Source organism: Bidens hawaiensis, unplaced genomic scaffold (assembly GCF_021521415.1).
Source record: "Bidens hawaiensis isolate Kalapana, Puna unplaced genomic scaffold, B.hawaiensis_p1.1 tig00005770_1, whole genome shotgun sequence".
NCBI classification, from domain to species: domain Eukaryota; kingdom Viridiplantae; phylum Streptophyta; class Magnoliopsida; order Asterales; family Asteraceae; genus Bidens; species Bidens hawaiensis.
In genome coordinates this window covers 385,901-402,852 of record NW_027491378.1, presented here as the reverse complement: position 1 = coordinate 402,852, position 16,952 = coordinate 385,901, and the positions used below count along the sequence as shown (strand labels likewise).

Genomic DNA, 16,952 nt, shown 5'->3' with positions numbered 1-16,952 from the left:
CAAACCTTTTATGTTTGGGGGAGATGACTGGCATCACGTTTTAAGTATGGAGGGTTGTCGAAGATGATGGTGGTTACCGGAAGTTGGATGGTGGCAGGTGGTGGTGTGGGGTGGATAGGTGGTGTGGTGGTGGGGGGAAGAAATGGTTAATTTTTTTCTAGAATGGCGACTTTCTTATATTTAGGCTATCACACTCTTAAAATTTGGAGAGCCCCAATATTACACTCTAGCCAGACTATTTTGTCTTAATCGGGCCCACGCTGGCTTCAGAGTTTGGCTTGGGTGTTCCCCCGGGAAACCATACCGCCGTTTGCCACTTGACAGCCGTTGTGCCACCACAAGAGCAGAACTCTCTGGCGTAACACACGGGCAGGACGAAAACCCGGGTGGGCTCAGGGTTCGAACTGACAACCTTTGCAAAAGGCCTAGCTCAAATCTTTCATTGCCAATATCAATCCAAATATGACACAAGTGGGATTTGAACTTGAGTCTCCATTGGAGAACCCAAGCCTCTTACCACTAGGTCGCAAGTGGGGGATATGAAGAAAGGGTTAATGGTTGGGATTTGTATTATTATTATTATTATTGTTATTGTTATTATTATATGTTAAAAGCCTGATTTACCCTTCATTTTAACATGATTCATTGACGGAGATTTAACGGAAGACCAAAAGTGAAATAAAAGGACCACCACATGGCCCATATATACGAAAATGGCACCACAGGATTACAACATGCGTTTTGGGTTCCACACAGGGACCATAATTGCAACTAACTATTTTGTGTGACATTCGTCAATCTCGGGTCTTGTTTGTATTCGTCACTTGGGAGCGAGAAGACAAAATGAAAGAGAAATATCCACATTTGTTCGCAGCATCGTCTTCGTCTTAATTTTGGGACGAAATTCCTAAAGTAGGGGATACTGTGACATTCGTCAATTTCGGGTCTTGTTTGTATTCGTTTTTGTATTTGTTTATTATGTAAACCGACCCGATTTGTAAACCGAAGCTTACGTTATAATCAAAATGATGGATTTATGTTACAATATTGTTTCACACTTGTTGGGTCTTGAAAACATCCTATTTTTATTTTTATTTTTATTTGTTTATTTATTTATTTATTTTTTTGTTGTTTTGTGTTTTTGTCTTGATCCATTTTGCATGAAAACTCTTGTGTCTCACACCCATATTTGACCACCAACATTACCCTATATATACACCACCTTTCCTCTTCATTTTCCTTTGCTACAACTCAAAAAAAAAAAAAAAACTCTCTCAAACATCAAAGATTCAAGGTTATCTTCTTAGGTGTTCTTGAAGGATTTTGGTCTTTCATCTTAATTAGTTTATGTAGCCTTATTAATACTTGTTTATGGTTGTGCAACATATATATAATATACACCCCTTGTTTACCTTTGGTAGTTACTTCTCCGATTCCGGTCGGTGAGGTTTCGGACCCATAAGGCAAGGCTTCATGGAGGACTTCGTGTCCTTTATATATATACATCTATATAACTTGTTCATACATATTAATCTTGCTTATTTTAGTTTGTTTGTCATGTTTACAAGTTCCATGGTTATGGGTTTTAAGAGTCTATGCTTCGGTTTAACCGTAAATAGGTCTAAACCGTAAACCGAACTTTGTTACTAGTTTTGTTTGTTTAAACATACTTAGCGTTATATCTAAGTTTCTAAAATCATTTTTACAAATTCTATGGTTATGGATTTGTATAATCTTACCTCGGTCTTAACACGAAACACGATCCGAACCGAAAACCGAACTTTTGTTTAAAGACTTTATTGTTAACTTTTGATATTTTTTTATTTGTACATTATTATACAAGTTATTTAGTGTTTGGACATGTGGAAATCATCTATGAACTTGTTGTAAGATGGAAACCGAACCAAACCGATTCTTGCTCGCTTAAGACACACAAGTGTGTTTTTTTAGCCATCAAGACTTGTATATTTCTTTAAAAATAGTTACAAATTGATTTTTAAATATTTTCTTAAGTACTTGGAAATGTTGGATCCAACTTGATCTCATAACAAAGTTTGGACCAACAAAACCGAACACTCGCTTAACGTGCGTTGTTAGTTCTAAAACAATGGAACTACATACTTGGTTAAGTCTTACTAAATTTTATTGAGTTATCTCATAACATTCAATATTTTGGAAAGTTGACTTTGGGTTTGACCAATTATCAAGACCCGAACCGACAACCCGAACACTCGATAAAAAAAACCCGTTTTAGTATCTTTATTCCAAAGGGATTTGCATTCTTGCATTTTACCCACCTTATTACTTAACATAGGTTGAGTAAATATTAAGGTTAGATACTTTAACCCGGTTTCGAGCAAACTTACATTTTTAAAGGGTTATTATTATAAATTATTAAATAGTCACATTTTAAACCTTGAACTTTAATTATTTACATTTCTCAACATTTATTTTGTTTAAAGACCTTCAAGACAACCCTTCTAAATTAAATACTTCTTTTCTTTTTAGGCATTGTGCGTTAAACTCGTCGTTCCGACAAATCTCCAAATTATCATCTTTCAAGTTTACTACTTGAAGGTGAGTACTTCATACCCCATTTTCCATCTTTTATTTTGGGGGTGACATTTCATACTTATTCAATAAAATGCTTTATATTTGAATCTTAAACCACAAACGAAGTTGTATACTTTACCTAAATAATTGCTCGTTTTGGTGTTCTATGCTTATATGCCTATGTGTTTATCGCTTTGGTTGGTGGAACTATAAAATCCTAGACTATTTGGCATCCCCTTATAGCAAGGTATCGTTAACGTAATGCAATTAACGTAACTATAAAATCCTATACTATTTGGCATCCCCTTATAGCTAGGTGTCGCTAATGTGTTTAGCGATATCTATTTATCCAAATTACCACTTTTATTTATCGTTTCGTATGCAAGTTTTGTGGCTATCTTTATTATATACTAATATGATTAAACTTATGAATTGCTCACCGACCTTTGTGTTGACAAACTTTATTTTATGAAATGTTGCAGGTCTGCATCTTGGTTGATTTATGATTGTGAAGAAAACGACATCAAATACCTTAGGATATTAGTAAAAATGAACAATATCAATTTGCCATATTTTGTGATATCTTGTTTATGGTTATTTTATGGATAATAGTTATGTGACATTTTCGATGTTGTGAAATGAAATGAGTTTATTAAATACTGTCATTTTAATTAGTGTCATGTGCTTATGGAATCGTTACACCTCGGCATGTTCCGCCGCCTTTGGTCGGGGTGTGACATTTTGTTTATCATTGTGTTTTGAGTTTATTTTCGTTATTGGTTGTGTCTTTTTTCATTGACATTGTGTATTTTTTTCTTGATATTGTGTTATATTACTCACCATTTTGTTATATCTTGTTCGACATTGTATTATATTTTGCGATATATTATATCTTTTTTTAGTTATAATCGTGTATTTTGTTTATTTTTGGCATTGTGTCTTTTTGTCGTTTTGTTTAACGAGAATGACGGAAGAAACATTTGAGTTTTTAATATTTTTTTCGTTTTTTATTATATTTTGAGTTATGATTTTTTATTTTTAGTTTTTGAATTTTTTGTTGAAGGGTTTTTTTTGTGTTGCCACACATCCTTCTCACACTTCTCATTTTCGTCTTCCTTTGTATTTTAGCCTTTTCCTTATAATAATAAAAGTCACTCCATTGAGGGCTCTCAGCTTTATTGCTTGACTCTGTTCGCTTTCAGTTATTTTTTTTTATATTATAACATTCATGTCTTCCGACATCTTCAAATTTCTATTGTACTTACATAATTTTGTATTTTAGAACCCGTATTAAAAAGATGAGGGTTATACATAGAGTGTTAAAACATAAGCATAAGCTTCTATATGTTACTACTAGCTTTAGAACCCATGTGATGCACGAGATGTTTAAAAGAAATATAATTAAGATATAGAAATTAAATGTTTAAATTTAATAAAAAGCATATATTTTATTAAATTAAATGGTTTTATAAGTTTAAACCATATTTTCTAATGAAATATTCATATGAATTCGTGGAGTATTTTCATGCAACTTCCTTATAATCACAAAAAAGATTCACCTAGTGATTTTATAAGTTTTAACTATATTTTTTTAATGGAATGTTGAATTATAACAAAACATAATATGATGTTTCGTTATGAATGACATAAAAAGAACATAATATATAAAATTAACATAAATAAAACACGTTTTTGTATTACGGTTTCGAAAGAGGTGCATGAAAAATCCATGGATTCATAAATGTTGAATTAATATGTGAGAATAAAATTGTTATTCGTTCATAATTTATTCGTTTTTATCATCTTAGATTTATAAATATCATTCTGTAAATCGATATGATAAAAAAATATAGATCTCATTTAATTAACGATATAGATATTTTGATTGTATTCATATAAATACCTACATATTTAATCCATATAATTTAGGTAATTATTATTGATATTTTTGATTATGCTGACATAAATATGTTTTCATTAAAAACATAAAATATTTTGAGCGGAAATTTATGATATAAATGAATCTCCAAGTGACGCGTGTTCCAGTTATCTTCTTTTATTATAATAGATAGATAGATTATACTTTATTTTATAATCAATTAATCATTACTTATTTATGGATTTTATGCATTCATCAAAGCTTATCTACTAATTTTAATTCAAATTGTATGAAAGTGTAGTTTCCTATTGAATAGTGATTCTTGATCCTTGAATAATAATAGAACTTTGTTTCGCTTATTAATTTTTTCTATAATAAATTTTGTTTTGCTTATTGATTATTTCTACAATAATTTTGTTTTTTTTATTGTTATTATAATTATCGTCGATCTATGAAAACAAAAACTCTCTATGTATAAGCGCTCGTTTATTAGCACTCACTCGGGCACCTGAAATTTCAAGGACAGCCTCGCTACTACACTGAGACCGTAACTTTTCAAATATAGTAAAAATAGTTTTTGTATCATTTGGTGACAAATAAACTGATATTGAAGCAGGCCCAAAGTCCCAAACTGGTATGGTTAAAGCATACCCAAACTGATTTACAGGTGGCATTCATGGCCCACTGAATGATATGTAGACAAGGCCCATGATCGACGTTTTCTATTTGGCATATTTAATAGTAGAGGTGTACAAAACCGGTTTTAAACCTAAACCGAACCGGTTTGGTCAACGGCTGGTCAAAACCGGGTTGCCTCAAATCGGTTCGGTTTATAAACCGGTTTAGACACAAGATAGGCCGACCTGGTCACGTCGGTTCGGTTTGGTTTATAAACCGGTTTAACCGGTTTTAGCCGGTTTTAAACCGGTTTTTCTCAAACGGGTTCGGTTTTAAAACCGGTTTGGTAGATCTTAAGGGGAACCGGTCCTGAAACTGGTGGTTTGGAAACCGGTTTGGGTGAAACCGGTTTTAAACCCAAACCGGTTCGGTTCGGTTTGCCTAAAACCGGTCCCAAACAAGTTTTTTGTACACCTCTATTTAATAGAATACACTATTTTTTTACACGTTATTTATATCTTTATTTTATTTTTAGACGTCAAACGAATAAAGCTCCGCTAGCCGAGATAACCTAATGCTAAAAGACATCCCCATACGCTCGTGACTGTAGCGCTGAGTAGCCCAAGCCCATCATCTCCTGTTCCGAGAAAAACCCATCGCTCAAAGGCCCACTGTGATAAAACCCGATTAGAATCGAATCCGAACTTAAGACCTTTTAGCCTCTAGCCCAAATCTTCACTTCCTCTCCATTCATCCAATGCCAATTGAGCTTAAGCGTTATGATGTATCTTTTTTTTTTGTTTTTTTGAACAACTAATTTTTAATTGTCATCATTTTTACCTATTGTGAGGCTTGAACCCTAGTTTTTGCTAGTTCACCGCACCAGAAGGATTGAGGGTTATGATCAATCTGTTTATAAATATTAAAAATGGTTTTTACCGGTATATATTAACAACTAATATCAAAAATATTGTTGGTGTATTTAATTTACTTGAAAAAGTAATAAATTTAAACACACCCACTTGACCACTTGTTGCAAATCGCATATAATCTGTGATGAAATGAGATATGTCGAAAGTAACGCCGATATTACGGCCTTTTTAAGGATAGTACGATGATCATGATCAGATTTCGTAATTATACACTCACCTCAAAGACCACGACAACACACGTGAGCCACTTGTTACTTTTGCTTTTATTTACTTTTAAAGCACATGATAAATATTGAAAAGAAAGTTATACGCATTAGACATGAATTATAATATGCAAATGGGAAAACACTCTAGCTTAATTCAAAATAAATTGCTTCAGTTGCGACTTAAACCCACACTAACCTATTGATTGTATAAACATGGGGTTTTTTTTAAAGAAAAAAAAGACATGAAAAAGGTAGACACATGACATAAGTTGGGGTCTTAGAGCATTTCTAATAAGTTTTTCAAATTTAAGTGAGTGTATTCTCAATTTTTTAGAGTATGGCTGCGAGTAGAGGATAGAGAAAATTTAGTGTTAATGGTTAAATTTTAAAAAACACTGTTCACACTCTAAATTTTTTTAATATTTATTTATAGTGGCTATGAGTGGAGGAAAGAGAAAATGTAATGATAAATGTATAAGAAAATATTATTTAACTGAAAAATAAAGAGAAAATGTAGTGATTTTGTAATTTTAGGGATGAAGATGGAAATTAGGTTGGGAATGCTATTAGAGCATTCTCATCCTACCCCCTATCCCTAAACTAAAAATTACACTAAAACTCACTATATTTTCTCTTTCCATTTCAATTAAATAATACCTTTTTATACCATTTTCACTAACTTTTCTCTTTCCCCCACTCAAAACCACTTTAAAAAAATATTAAAAAATTATATGGGGTGAACAGTAACTTTTAAAATATACAAAAAAATCATTGTTTTTTCTAAAATATAAAAACTCTTTACTCACAACACCTAAAATCACTCCCATTGGTGAATTAGTTTGGGTTGGGACACTATTTGAAAATAAAAAGAAAAGAAAAAATCACCAAACTTGACCAGACTAATTTCCCACCACAAACTAGCTTACCCACTACCATCATGGTCATGTCACTAAATTATTGGTTTACCTTTTAATTTATTTTTTTTCTTTTCATACTAATTAATTTTAACACTAAAAATGTTTTTCCTAATAACTTTTAATAAATAAATTTTTAAAAAAATCTAAAAACACAGTATTGTTTAGTTTTTTTTTTTTGAACACACAGGTATAAATTTTATTAAAAAACATAAGATTGTAAAAAAATATATTTTTATAATAAACTGAATATTAATCATTATTGATATACATTATCCGACACTTGTCAACTCCGTATTAATTCATAAGATTTTTCGGATAAAACTTATTATCTAAACAATCTAACATTATCTGATTATATAATTCATTATCCGACACTTGTCAACTTCGTATTGATTATTTTTAAATAAATAAATTATTTTTTATATTTATAAACACTTTTAATAAAAAAAACAACAATTATTAATAAAAAACAATTACAAATTATATTTATTTAATAAAAAATATTGAAGTTTGGGTTGCTAATGAGTATGAAAGGTTTGGGTTTGGTTGGGTTAGGTATGTGGAAGAGAGAGAAATTAATTTTATAATAAAGTTTGGATTGGGGTGGTTTGTGAATGGGAATTGTCTAAATTATAAAAACACCCTTCACATAAAATAGAGCGTTGGATGAGAATGCTCTTATGTTTTAAAGCTAACTAGTGGTAAACCCAATACGATACGACATATGCTATAGCAATGTAAAGAGAAAACCTCATGCTTACTATACTGCCATTGTTAATCAAAGCTTTCCCAAATACCTCACTTGACGAAACAACTAATTTATTTTGTTCTTCCTGAAACGAGAATATGCAAAAACTTATCTTTTTTACTTGGTCTATTAAGATAAAACACAATCTCATATCGACGCATTCACAAGTAAATTGGCTGAAATTGCTACATGTAATTTAGTGATTGTTCTTTTAGTTAACTTGCATACATTAGTCTACCTAGCAAGTCCAATGAGTTTTGCTAAATCCGCCCGTACAAGCAAACTTTAGATTATAATAACAACTTTCTATTAAATGGGCCATCTTCGTAGGTTGACAGTTTAAACCCGACACAAACCCCAAGAGGTTATACATGAATTTGAACACGACACAGATTTGAAAGGTGTCTCAGATACATTAACCCGAACACGATACCTGTATTCACGAGACAACACAAACACATTGTTTGACAAAAAAGAATGCATTTAATTATTATTGTTTTTTGTACTTATAAATTAAAATCCTATATATTTACATATCATTCATATGTTTGTAAGCGTCGATTAATGAACATAAATAGATAAAACCAACTAGAAGTAATGTCAAGAACAATACATTAGTCCTAAATGGTTATTAAAACTCAACCAAGTCTAAATAGATCAAATTTTTTAATGACTATACTAATGAATAAGTTTAAACAAACTTAAATGAACGAATACAAACGATGGTTCGTGAACAGAAATAAACGAACACAACAACACAAAATGTGTTTTTATTCGTTCATTAATGTAAAAAGAACATCCCGTCAAATGATTCCATAACTATCTAGTAAACAACGAGGGGACTATCCACTGTTTTCGGGTCGGGGAATTGGACCTCGCCAGTCGCCAGGTTCACATTTTTCCAATTCGGGTATACCTTAAATTGCTGAGTGATGCTTTGTTTAATTTTGAGCAATCTAGGGTTTACTGACTAATGGCGGTCAATCATCCTTCAACGTCGACGTCTACGAACCATGGTTCAGCAACGAAGGTGACGGACATGGATATGGACTCACTGGTTCATTGCACAAGCTACCTCACTCTCCAGGACATCTCTAACATGGCACTCTCCTGTAAATTCCTCAATCGCTTCGTTTATTCTGATTCCATTTGGCGACGTTTGTTCAGGTTATATTTTCTCAATTTATTATTATTATTATTATTAGGGCTTTTTATAATCACTCCTTTTTACCTAGCACCTGTTATATGCTATATTTAGCAGCTGCGTTATTTAATTATAACAAAAGTAGAGATTTTAAATGTCAATTGGCCTTATATGCTTCTTAGTTTCTTAACTGATATTGCAAATAGAATTAATCCGTGCTATAATGAGGGCTGTTCATGAGCTGAACCGAACCGAGAGACTAGGCCTGTAAACGATCAGTTTGGTGAACTGTTCTGTTCTGCGGGATGTTTATTTGGTTAAACGAACGGACATGAACACATGTTTTGTTCGTTCATTTATGGTCATCAACGCTCGTATATGTCCGTTTATGTTTATACATATATGTTCGTTTATGCTTCTTTGTGTTCATTTATGTTTGTTTGTGTTCATTTAAGTATGTTCATATATGTTCAGTTATGCTTGTTTATCTTTGTTCAATTATGTTTGTTTGTGTTCGTGAACTGCTCATTTAGATTTTAAATAAACAAACATAAACGAACATGAACATGTTCATTTATTAAACAAACGAACATGAACACCAAATACTTGTTCGAATAAGTGTTCATGTTCGTGTTCGTTCGGTTCGGTTCGTTTACAGGCCTACGAGCATTTTTCCATCGAGCGCCGAGCGATCGTAAAGTGTCGACCAGTTTGGACAACCCTAGTTATAATTCAACAATTCGATTTCAAATTTTCATTTGAGTGAATACTAGTATGATCTTAATTACATGTATTCTTGACAAATTGATCTGCTGTTGAGATTTAGGACACATCTGTAGTATTTTCTTTAAGAGTTTACTGGTGTTAATTGCAATTTATTACTGCTAATTGAAGGGATCGATGGCCACAGCTGGAGCCCTATATCAATTCACAAACATCAGGCCTGAGGGATGCATATTTGGCACGATACAGTGCTTTGCAGCAGTTTAAATATGTTGATCCTTTAGATTTTAACGTGCACCTAGAGGCAAAACCATGTGACCTCTTATTAAGCAAGAATTCTGTATTTCTTTCACAGGTATGGGATAAACAAATCTTTTTATCATGTTATTGCAGCAGTAATTATATCTACACAACACATTATGTATGCACTATTTTATACTCATTTGCGTATTGGTAATACACACCCGCAGGGTCCACTTATACAGATTTTTAGTATTAATAAACTTCTAGAAGGAAGAGCTTCTTTTGTCTCACTTAATCATCATCGCGCAAGAATTACCAGCATGAGGTAAGACTCTAAATGAGGTATCTTTTTCTTATCTATTCAGATATCATTTAAAATGAATGCTGCTTTTTTTCAACCATGCTAATGATATGGCAATTTGTATGCAGGTTGTTTCCTTTGAAAGAAACATCATTATATCGGAACGAGGTGCATATAAATGATAATGTTTTAGTCACGTCAAGCTGTGATCATTCTATAAGATTATGGTGGAAGGTATGTTATTTATCTTTATGTGTTGCGTAACATCTTTTTTACATATACAATCAAATGCATATTTCACTAAAGAAAATAACTTTATGATTTTAGGGAAGTTGCCAGCGATGTTTCAGAGGTCACAATGGTCCTGTAACTGTTCTTTCTGATAAGTTGTTAGGAGATGAAAATGTAAAAGTTTTTGCAAGTGGAGGTGAAGACAGTACAGTTCGCCTTTGGTCACTCAAATCAACAGGTAAACGTGGTCAACATGCTTTGAAGGCTACACTTTATGGGCATGAAAAACCTATAGCATTCATGTCTGTTACCGGGCACAAGGCTTCCTTAATAGTGAGCATGTCAAAAGATTCTAAGGTATTGTTAAAGGGTTTGTAAAATGCGCTTTATAAGTTATCTAACAGTTTTTATTAAATAATAGATTAGAGTGTGGGATGCCTCAATATCATCTAGCGACCGTACTTCGAGCTGTGTGGGGATGGCATCTGTCCCTGGTGTGCCAGTTGGCATGACGTGTCATGATTCGTTAATCTATATAGCATCTGGTTCCTCAGTTGGAGTGGTTGACTTGAGGTCAATGAAAACAGCCTTCAGGACATCAACAAACCTAGGAAAACTTTATTCATTTGACATCATGCCCTCTAAATATTTAGCATGCACTGGCGGACTTGGCAGGTTAACCTTTTTAGCTATTTTTGTTTTGACTCGTTTGAGATAAAACACAACCCAAACTGACTCATTGAATTGCTGTTTACTTTGTGCAGAGCCCTGCTATGGGACATAAGGAAAAATACAGGGACTGATGAAGCTGAACCAATGGCTGAACTAGATGGACATGTGGGTCCAGTGACACACCTACACATGGACCCTTACAAAGTAGTTACTGGTGGTCCTGAAGATCCACATGTTAGTATCTGGGCTGCCGACACGGGCGATCAAACAAATGTTCTGAGCTGCTCACCTCTTGATAGCACTGGTTGTGTTTCTATGGCTGCGGATTGTTTTCGAATTGTTACTGCTGGTTATAATCAAGAACATGGTGTTTTACGGTTTCGGGATTTTAATAATGCTGTGTGTTCTGGCTTATCGGATGAGCATCTAACTGGTTCAAAATTTTGGTGTCCTTCAACTTCTGGTGACGGGGAAGAATCTGACAGTTAAATAGGTTTGTTTTGTGTACATATTTGAGCACCTAAATTGAAGAGTTCCGAATGGAATATTTGTGATTAAGGAGATAAGATAACTGTAATTTTTTAAAAGCTTATATAGTCGATTAAGTTGATTGAACACTAATCTGTTGGTTTAGCCGAATCAAAGTGTGGTAGAAATTTTAACTGATGATTTGACTAATGTTTGTTGTAACTAACTTTTCTGCAATTTGACTAATGACTTTTACTTTCGTCATGGAGAACAATCTCAATTTAACAGAGAAATAACCATATTATCAATAGTGAACAATCAGTTGATTTTTATCCCAAAGTAGAATCCCGTAAATTGTTTTGAAATGATATAAATGAAAGTTAGGGTGTTTTGAAATGACATAAATGAAAGTTAGGGGCATGCGTAGTTAATTCTTTACTAGAGTGCCCTTTGTAATGAAAATTAGGAATCTTTGTAGTTTACCCATCAAAGATATCATCACCTACTAACTAACAAAACAAACAAACAAACATTACCACAAAAATTCCACACTTAACATGCAGGATTTGGGAAAGTGGTACAAGTGCAAACATATCAACTACATGGAATAAACAGTTTGCTGTGACTGAGAATCTCGACTATATAAACGATTCTTTTTTTCATGTAAAAATGTAAAATATAATAATCTAGATAATAAGAAAGTATGTGCTAAAGAACTCAACATTAACACCAAGGTATAAAGTACTAATAATGCTTGTAATCGATAGCATAAAATGTTGAGAGAAATAACATTGCTAATAGATAATTGAACTAATAAACAAGAAAAAGTAACTAGGTTGAAGGTAAGAGCATGCGTAATAGTTCACGCATAGGGCGTTGGAACCTAGTCACATCGAAGCCCGCTATTCCACATCAGAGGTTGAGCGGCAAACCACCCTCCACGTTGTTTGCAGAACCACGCCACGCTATCCATTCCCCCTTCCGTCGTGGCGTAGCTCCATCAAATGGCCTTCACGCCCCAAAAGTGTTGTCACATTTGTTGCTAAGTAGGCTTTCTAGCTCTATGGATACTCTAAATTTAAAGCAAACAAAAAGATAGGAAAAACTTATGATCCTCAAACAAAGCTGACATATATTCTACGTATAATCTTCTGTATGAAAATCTATAATCTTAATTCTACATTTCCAAAAACTCCTATCTCCTATGTGTGTATACATGTGCATTATTCTAATCATGTTGTAATCTGATTATCTAATTTCAGATTAATTCTATTTTAACTCAACCTAAACATTAAATAAAAAAAAAAAAATCAGGTGCTGGCATTCCAGTCATAGAATTTCATAGTTACTATATTAAATGTCATCATATCAATACTGAAAATTGGTTTATAACTTTTTATAGTCAGAAAAAAAGTAAACTAAAAACTCAAGACAACCAAGTTATAAGAAATTATTAAGAAGTATGCAAGTAACTAAACATTTCAAGATGGTGAGATTTTGACTATTTTAGTTCACGACTCCCTTAGACTTACCTTCCTATTCCACCCTCAAAATGACCGCCGCCACCACCATCTTCCTCCTCCTCCACCTACTCACCACCGTCACCACCACCCCAATCACAGGCCTCGACTCCTTCCTCTCCCACCAATCCCGTCTCGACCCCCACGCCACCAACGACACCTTCCTCTCTCTCTCCACCGCCTTAAAAAAATCCTTATCCTCCACCCTCCGCCCACCACCCACCACCGCCTCCCTCCTATCCTCCCTCCAAGTCACCTCCCCCATCTCCGTCGTACTCGTCGGCCCACCCTCCTCCTTCCCGCCTTCCTCCACCGACCTCCTCCACTTCTTCCTCTCCGCCGCCGTCTCCTCCGACCACTTCCACGTCATCACCAACCCCAACCACCGCCTCTCCGTCACCCACTCTCCATCGACGTCTCGTTGTCACCCTCCTCTCTCTCCTCCAAACTCCAAGACAAAATCAAATCGGAAATCGCATCCACCGCAGCACCTCTCAGATCTAACCTCATCTCAATCCCGCATTCCGCTGTCGATACACTCATCAAACATAATTTCGATAAGGAAAAAACCCATCACGGAGTCCACATCTACGTCCTCAATTTAGGCACCCAGTCCAAACCCTATGCTTATAAGTATACGGATACCGGGGATTCGTCTTTAGGTGTTACGAAATGCTCCGGAACTATTTGGACCGGAAAAGATAGATATTTATGGATTGATTTAAGCGCGGGGCCGGTTGATTACGGGCCTGCGCTATCCGGCGATGGGGTGCTCCCGCGAGGCGAGTTTCATCCGTTGACCGCGTTACATGGCCGGCCGAAGGCGCAAAAGGCTTTACTCGCTGACATGGCGAGTTTAATTTGGAGTGCTTATAAGGTACTTTTAGTTCCTAGTTTGAGAATCCCGGTTCCGTTTGCGAATCAGTTGGTTGTTCAGTTTATACATGTTCGTGGGCCGGAGATGGTCGGGAAAGGGTTGGATTTTGGTCAGATTGAGAGGAGTTTTAGGGATGAGGTTGAGAATGGCGGGTTGTTGTTTGGGGATTAGTCGTTGAGTTTTAAGAAGTATGATGTTGATATGGCGGAGTGTTCGGTTTGTTCGTTTGCGATTTCGTTGTCGACGACTTCGTATACGTCTAGGTACTTGTTTGATAATTATACGTTGATTGTTAGTGAGTATTTGGATTCCAAACGGCTTCATCAGACGTTGTCGGAGTCTCATGATGAAATTAGGAGGTTAGCGAGTCTTCCGGAGGAAGATTTCGGGCGGGTTTTGCCTGTTTACATATTTGATTTGGAAGTTAATTCGATTCTGCTACTGGACCGGTACCACCAGTCTGTTGCGTTTAAAGATATGGTGATTGCGGTTAGAACTAAGAACACACAGACTGTTAGTGATTATAGCTGTAACGGGCGTCATGTTTTTACGCAAACCCGGGAGCTTGAGAGGCCACTTGTGGGGTCTATTTTGCAGAGTATGTGGGGCGTGTCGCCGACACATTTGGTTTGGAGTGCGCAGCATAACAGCACAATAGTTGATTACACATGGAGCGTGGGACATACGCCATTCGGCCCGTTTTCAGAGCTTTCTTCATTGTCGTTTATACAGAAAGACGCTGCAAGGAGAAATGTTTTGTTAACGACTTTGAATTACACTATTACAAGTGCGATTGATGTTTTTTTTCTTGAATCTGTAGCTGTGCATGGTGGGGAGAGAAAGCTTCTGCCGCATAGTCAGCTGTCGGAGTTTATACAAAGGTGGAATTTGTTTAAGTATAAACTTGATAAAGTGGTTTCTTCACTGTCACATTTGGACTTTGAAACGGGCTTGTATTACTTGAGGTCTTCTGATCATGACCTTTATGCTATTCATTCGCTTGTGTATCACGCGTCTCAGGATTTGGAGGCGTCGCTTGTTTGTTTTGAGGACCCACCGTTTCCATGGCCGTCTTTTTTGATGTCTGTTGGGATCTTTTTTGTTCTTGTGTATGCATATTCACAGAGAGAGAAACTGTTTAGCAATAAAAGGAAGCAGTTTTAGTAGTTGGGTTGAGACACTGATGTAGTACTGGAAGATGATATGGTTAAGGTTGAGTTTAAGGAACATGTTTGACTTGTTTCTAGATATATTTTCTTTTTCATAGTTGATATTGCAGTGGTAGTTTGTTCTTACATTTACTGTTAATTGAGTAAAATTGGACAAAGTTTTCGTCTCTGTTTTGCATTAATTTTTTCCTTCTGTTTTATATGACCTTTGTTTGTTCATTTAGCACATGTATGCTTAAATGCATGAAGCTTGGTAGAAGGGTGTAGCAGTATTAATATTATTAGTTTATTTCAGTCAGTTGTTTGCACATAATCATCATAAACTAGATTTCATGGGGGTTTGGTAACATCTGAAAGCAACTATATTCTTCCTGCAAGTAGCTCGTAAGAGTTCTTCAGTTTATTATTTACACAGTCCTCATTTTGCCTGATCATGGCTTTGTAATATACCTTAGTATACTATTCATCATTCACCATCTGTGGTTGACTTTTTTGTGGTCTTCTGCATCATTTTCTTCTTCACTGCCATTTCTAGTGAAAATGCATTTTTAATATCTTAAAATTGGCTGACAAGGCTAAGGTTTTGGTTTTATGATTCTTATGAGACTTTTAATACATTTTATGGAACGCATGATTAAGTTGACGGTAGCGTAAGGCAGATTACTGGAGTGTTTAGATGTGTTATAAAATGTTATGCTACTCACTTGGAAATGCAGTTATAACCGGATGTGTAAATAAACATCATCATTTGTACTATAGTTCGCATACTTGAACATTGTGTAATGGCTATATATCGTGGATTTCACACAATATATTGTAGATATTTGTCGTCTGTTTTTTAGCGATCAATTTTAACCATATAATGTGTCATGGTGCTCTTGCAGCGCCGCATGTTTGACCGAGTTTTACATCTAAATAAATACGTCTTGATGAGCACTTCACAAGGTCTTTATGCCCCTTCAGTTTTTATTATTATGTATAGAATCATATTAAAGCGATCATTTCCAGCTTTATTTTACAAATGCTACCTTATTTAGAAAGCATCAATAACTAGATTAGCAAGATGATAATAAAAAGGATATCATGAAAAGGCAAGAAAGTAAGACACCATCAACAAACACAAGATGAGGTTCGGCCACCATTCTCATTTCTCAACTAGACTGCTATATTCATACAACGTAGTGGTAAAATGGTTTCATGTTAACCTTGAAGAGGCATATATTATTCATTAAAGAATGCCAAGAATATTTAATCATCTTTATATGAACAAGAAAATAGACACGTGTGTGATGTGCCATAATTTTCTGTAAAATGCCATGAAAATCACGGATATAAAGGGACAACAGTTGTGCTCTGACATTTTGATAAGTTGATATCGTTGTACATTTGTACAACACCACTTGCCTGTTCATCTTGTGATTGTACATAGTTGAGATATGTGTGAATCATATTCATCAATAAAGTACCACTAAATAATAAGATAAACTTGATTTTCAGATTTGTCAAAACTCCATGTATTAATTAAATAGTGCAAAATACACAAAAAATATGGAAAGTACGTAATGTTTTGTAAAAATAAAATAATAATAATATTTTGTTTTATACATAATAATACATATAAGGATATAAATGCAAGGAAGTAATTAAAAGGGAAATTCCTCAAAACAGATATCCAAGTGATAAAAAGTATCAACATAACCGTTTATGTTTGGCTTTTCATTAACAAATATTGACTAAATAGACCATTTAAA

The 16,952-nt window shown here is 34.5% G+C and overlaps 2 protein-coding genes and 1 pseudogene across 2 annotated transcripts in view; 2 read left to right on the top strand and 1 right to left on the bottom strand.

Moving 5' to 3' along the window:
• Window positions 1-16,952, bottom strand: part of LOC143630566 (ubiquitin-conjugating enzyme E2 2-like) — a 206,936-nt gene that overhangs the window by 18,126 nt on the left and 171,858 nt on the right. The window lies entirely within an intron of this gene.
• On the top strand, window positions 8,851-11,658 carry LOC143630565 (uncharacterized). Its single transcript, XM_077099548.1, has 7 exons — window positions 8,851-9,020; window positions 9,892-10,075; window positions 10,191-10,288; window positions 10,393-10,498; window positions 10,592-10,852; window positions 10,917-11,170; window positions 11,260-11,658. Exons 1-7 carry the CDS (start codon window positions 8,893-8,895, stop codon window positions 11,654-11,656), a joined length of 1,428 nt encoding a protein of 475 aa, XP_076955663.1. The 5' UTR covers window positions 8,851-8,892; the 3' UTR covers window positions 11,657-11,658.
• On the top strand, window positions 13,183-15,363 carry LOC143630564 (uncharacterized; annotated as a pseudogene).

What these genes read in the sequence shown, in the direction of transcription:
- LOC143630565 (XM_077099548.1), top strand. Translation starts at nt 8,893, where the DNA reads ATGGATATGGACTCACTGGTTCATTGCACAAGCTACCTCACTCTCCAG. An exon ending in ATTTGGCGACGTTTGTTCAG is followed by an intron (nt 9,021 to 9,891) that starts GTTATATTTTCT and finishes TGCTAATTGAAG; the next exon opens with GGATCGATGGCCACAGCTGG. An exon ending in GCAAGAATTACCAGCATGAG is followed by an intron (nt 10,289 to 10,392) that starts GTAAGACTCTAA and finishes ATTTGTATGCAG; the next exon opens with GTTGTTTCCTTTGAAAGAAA.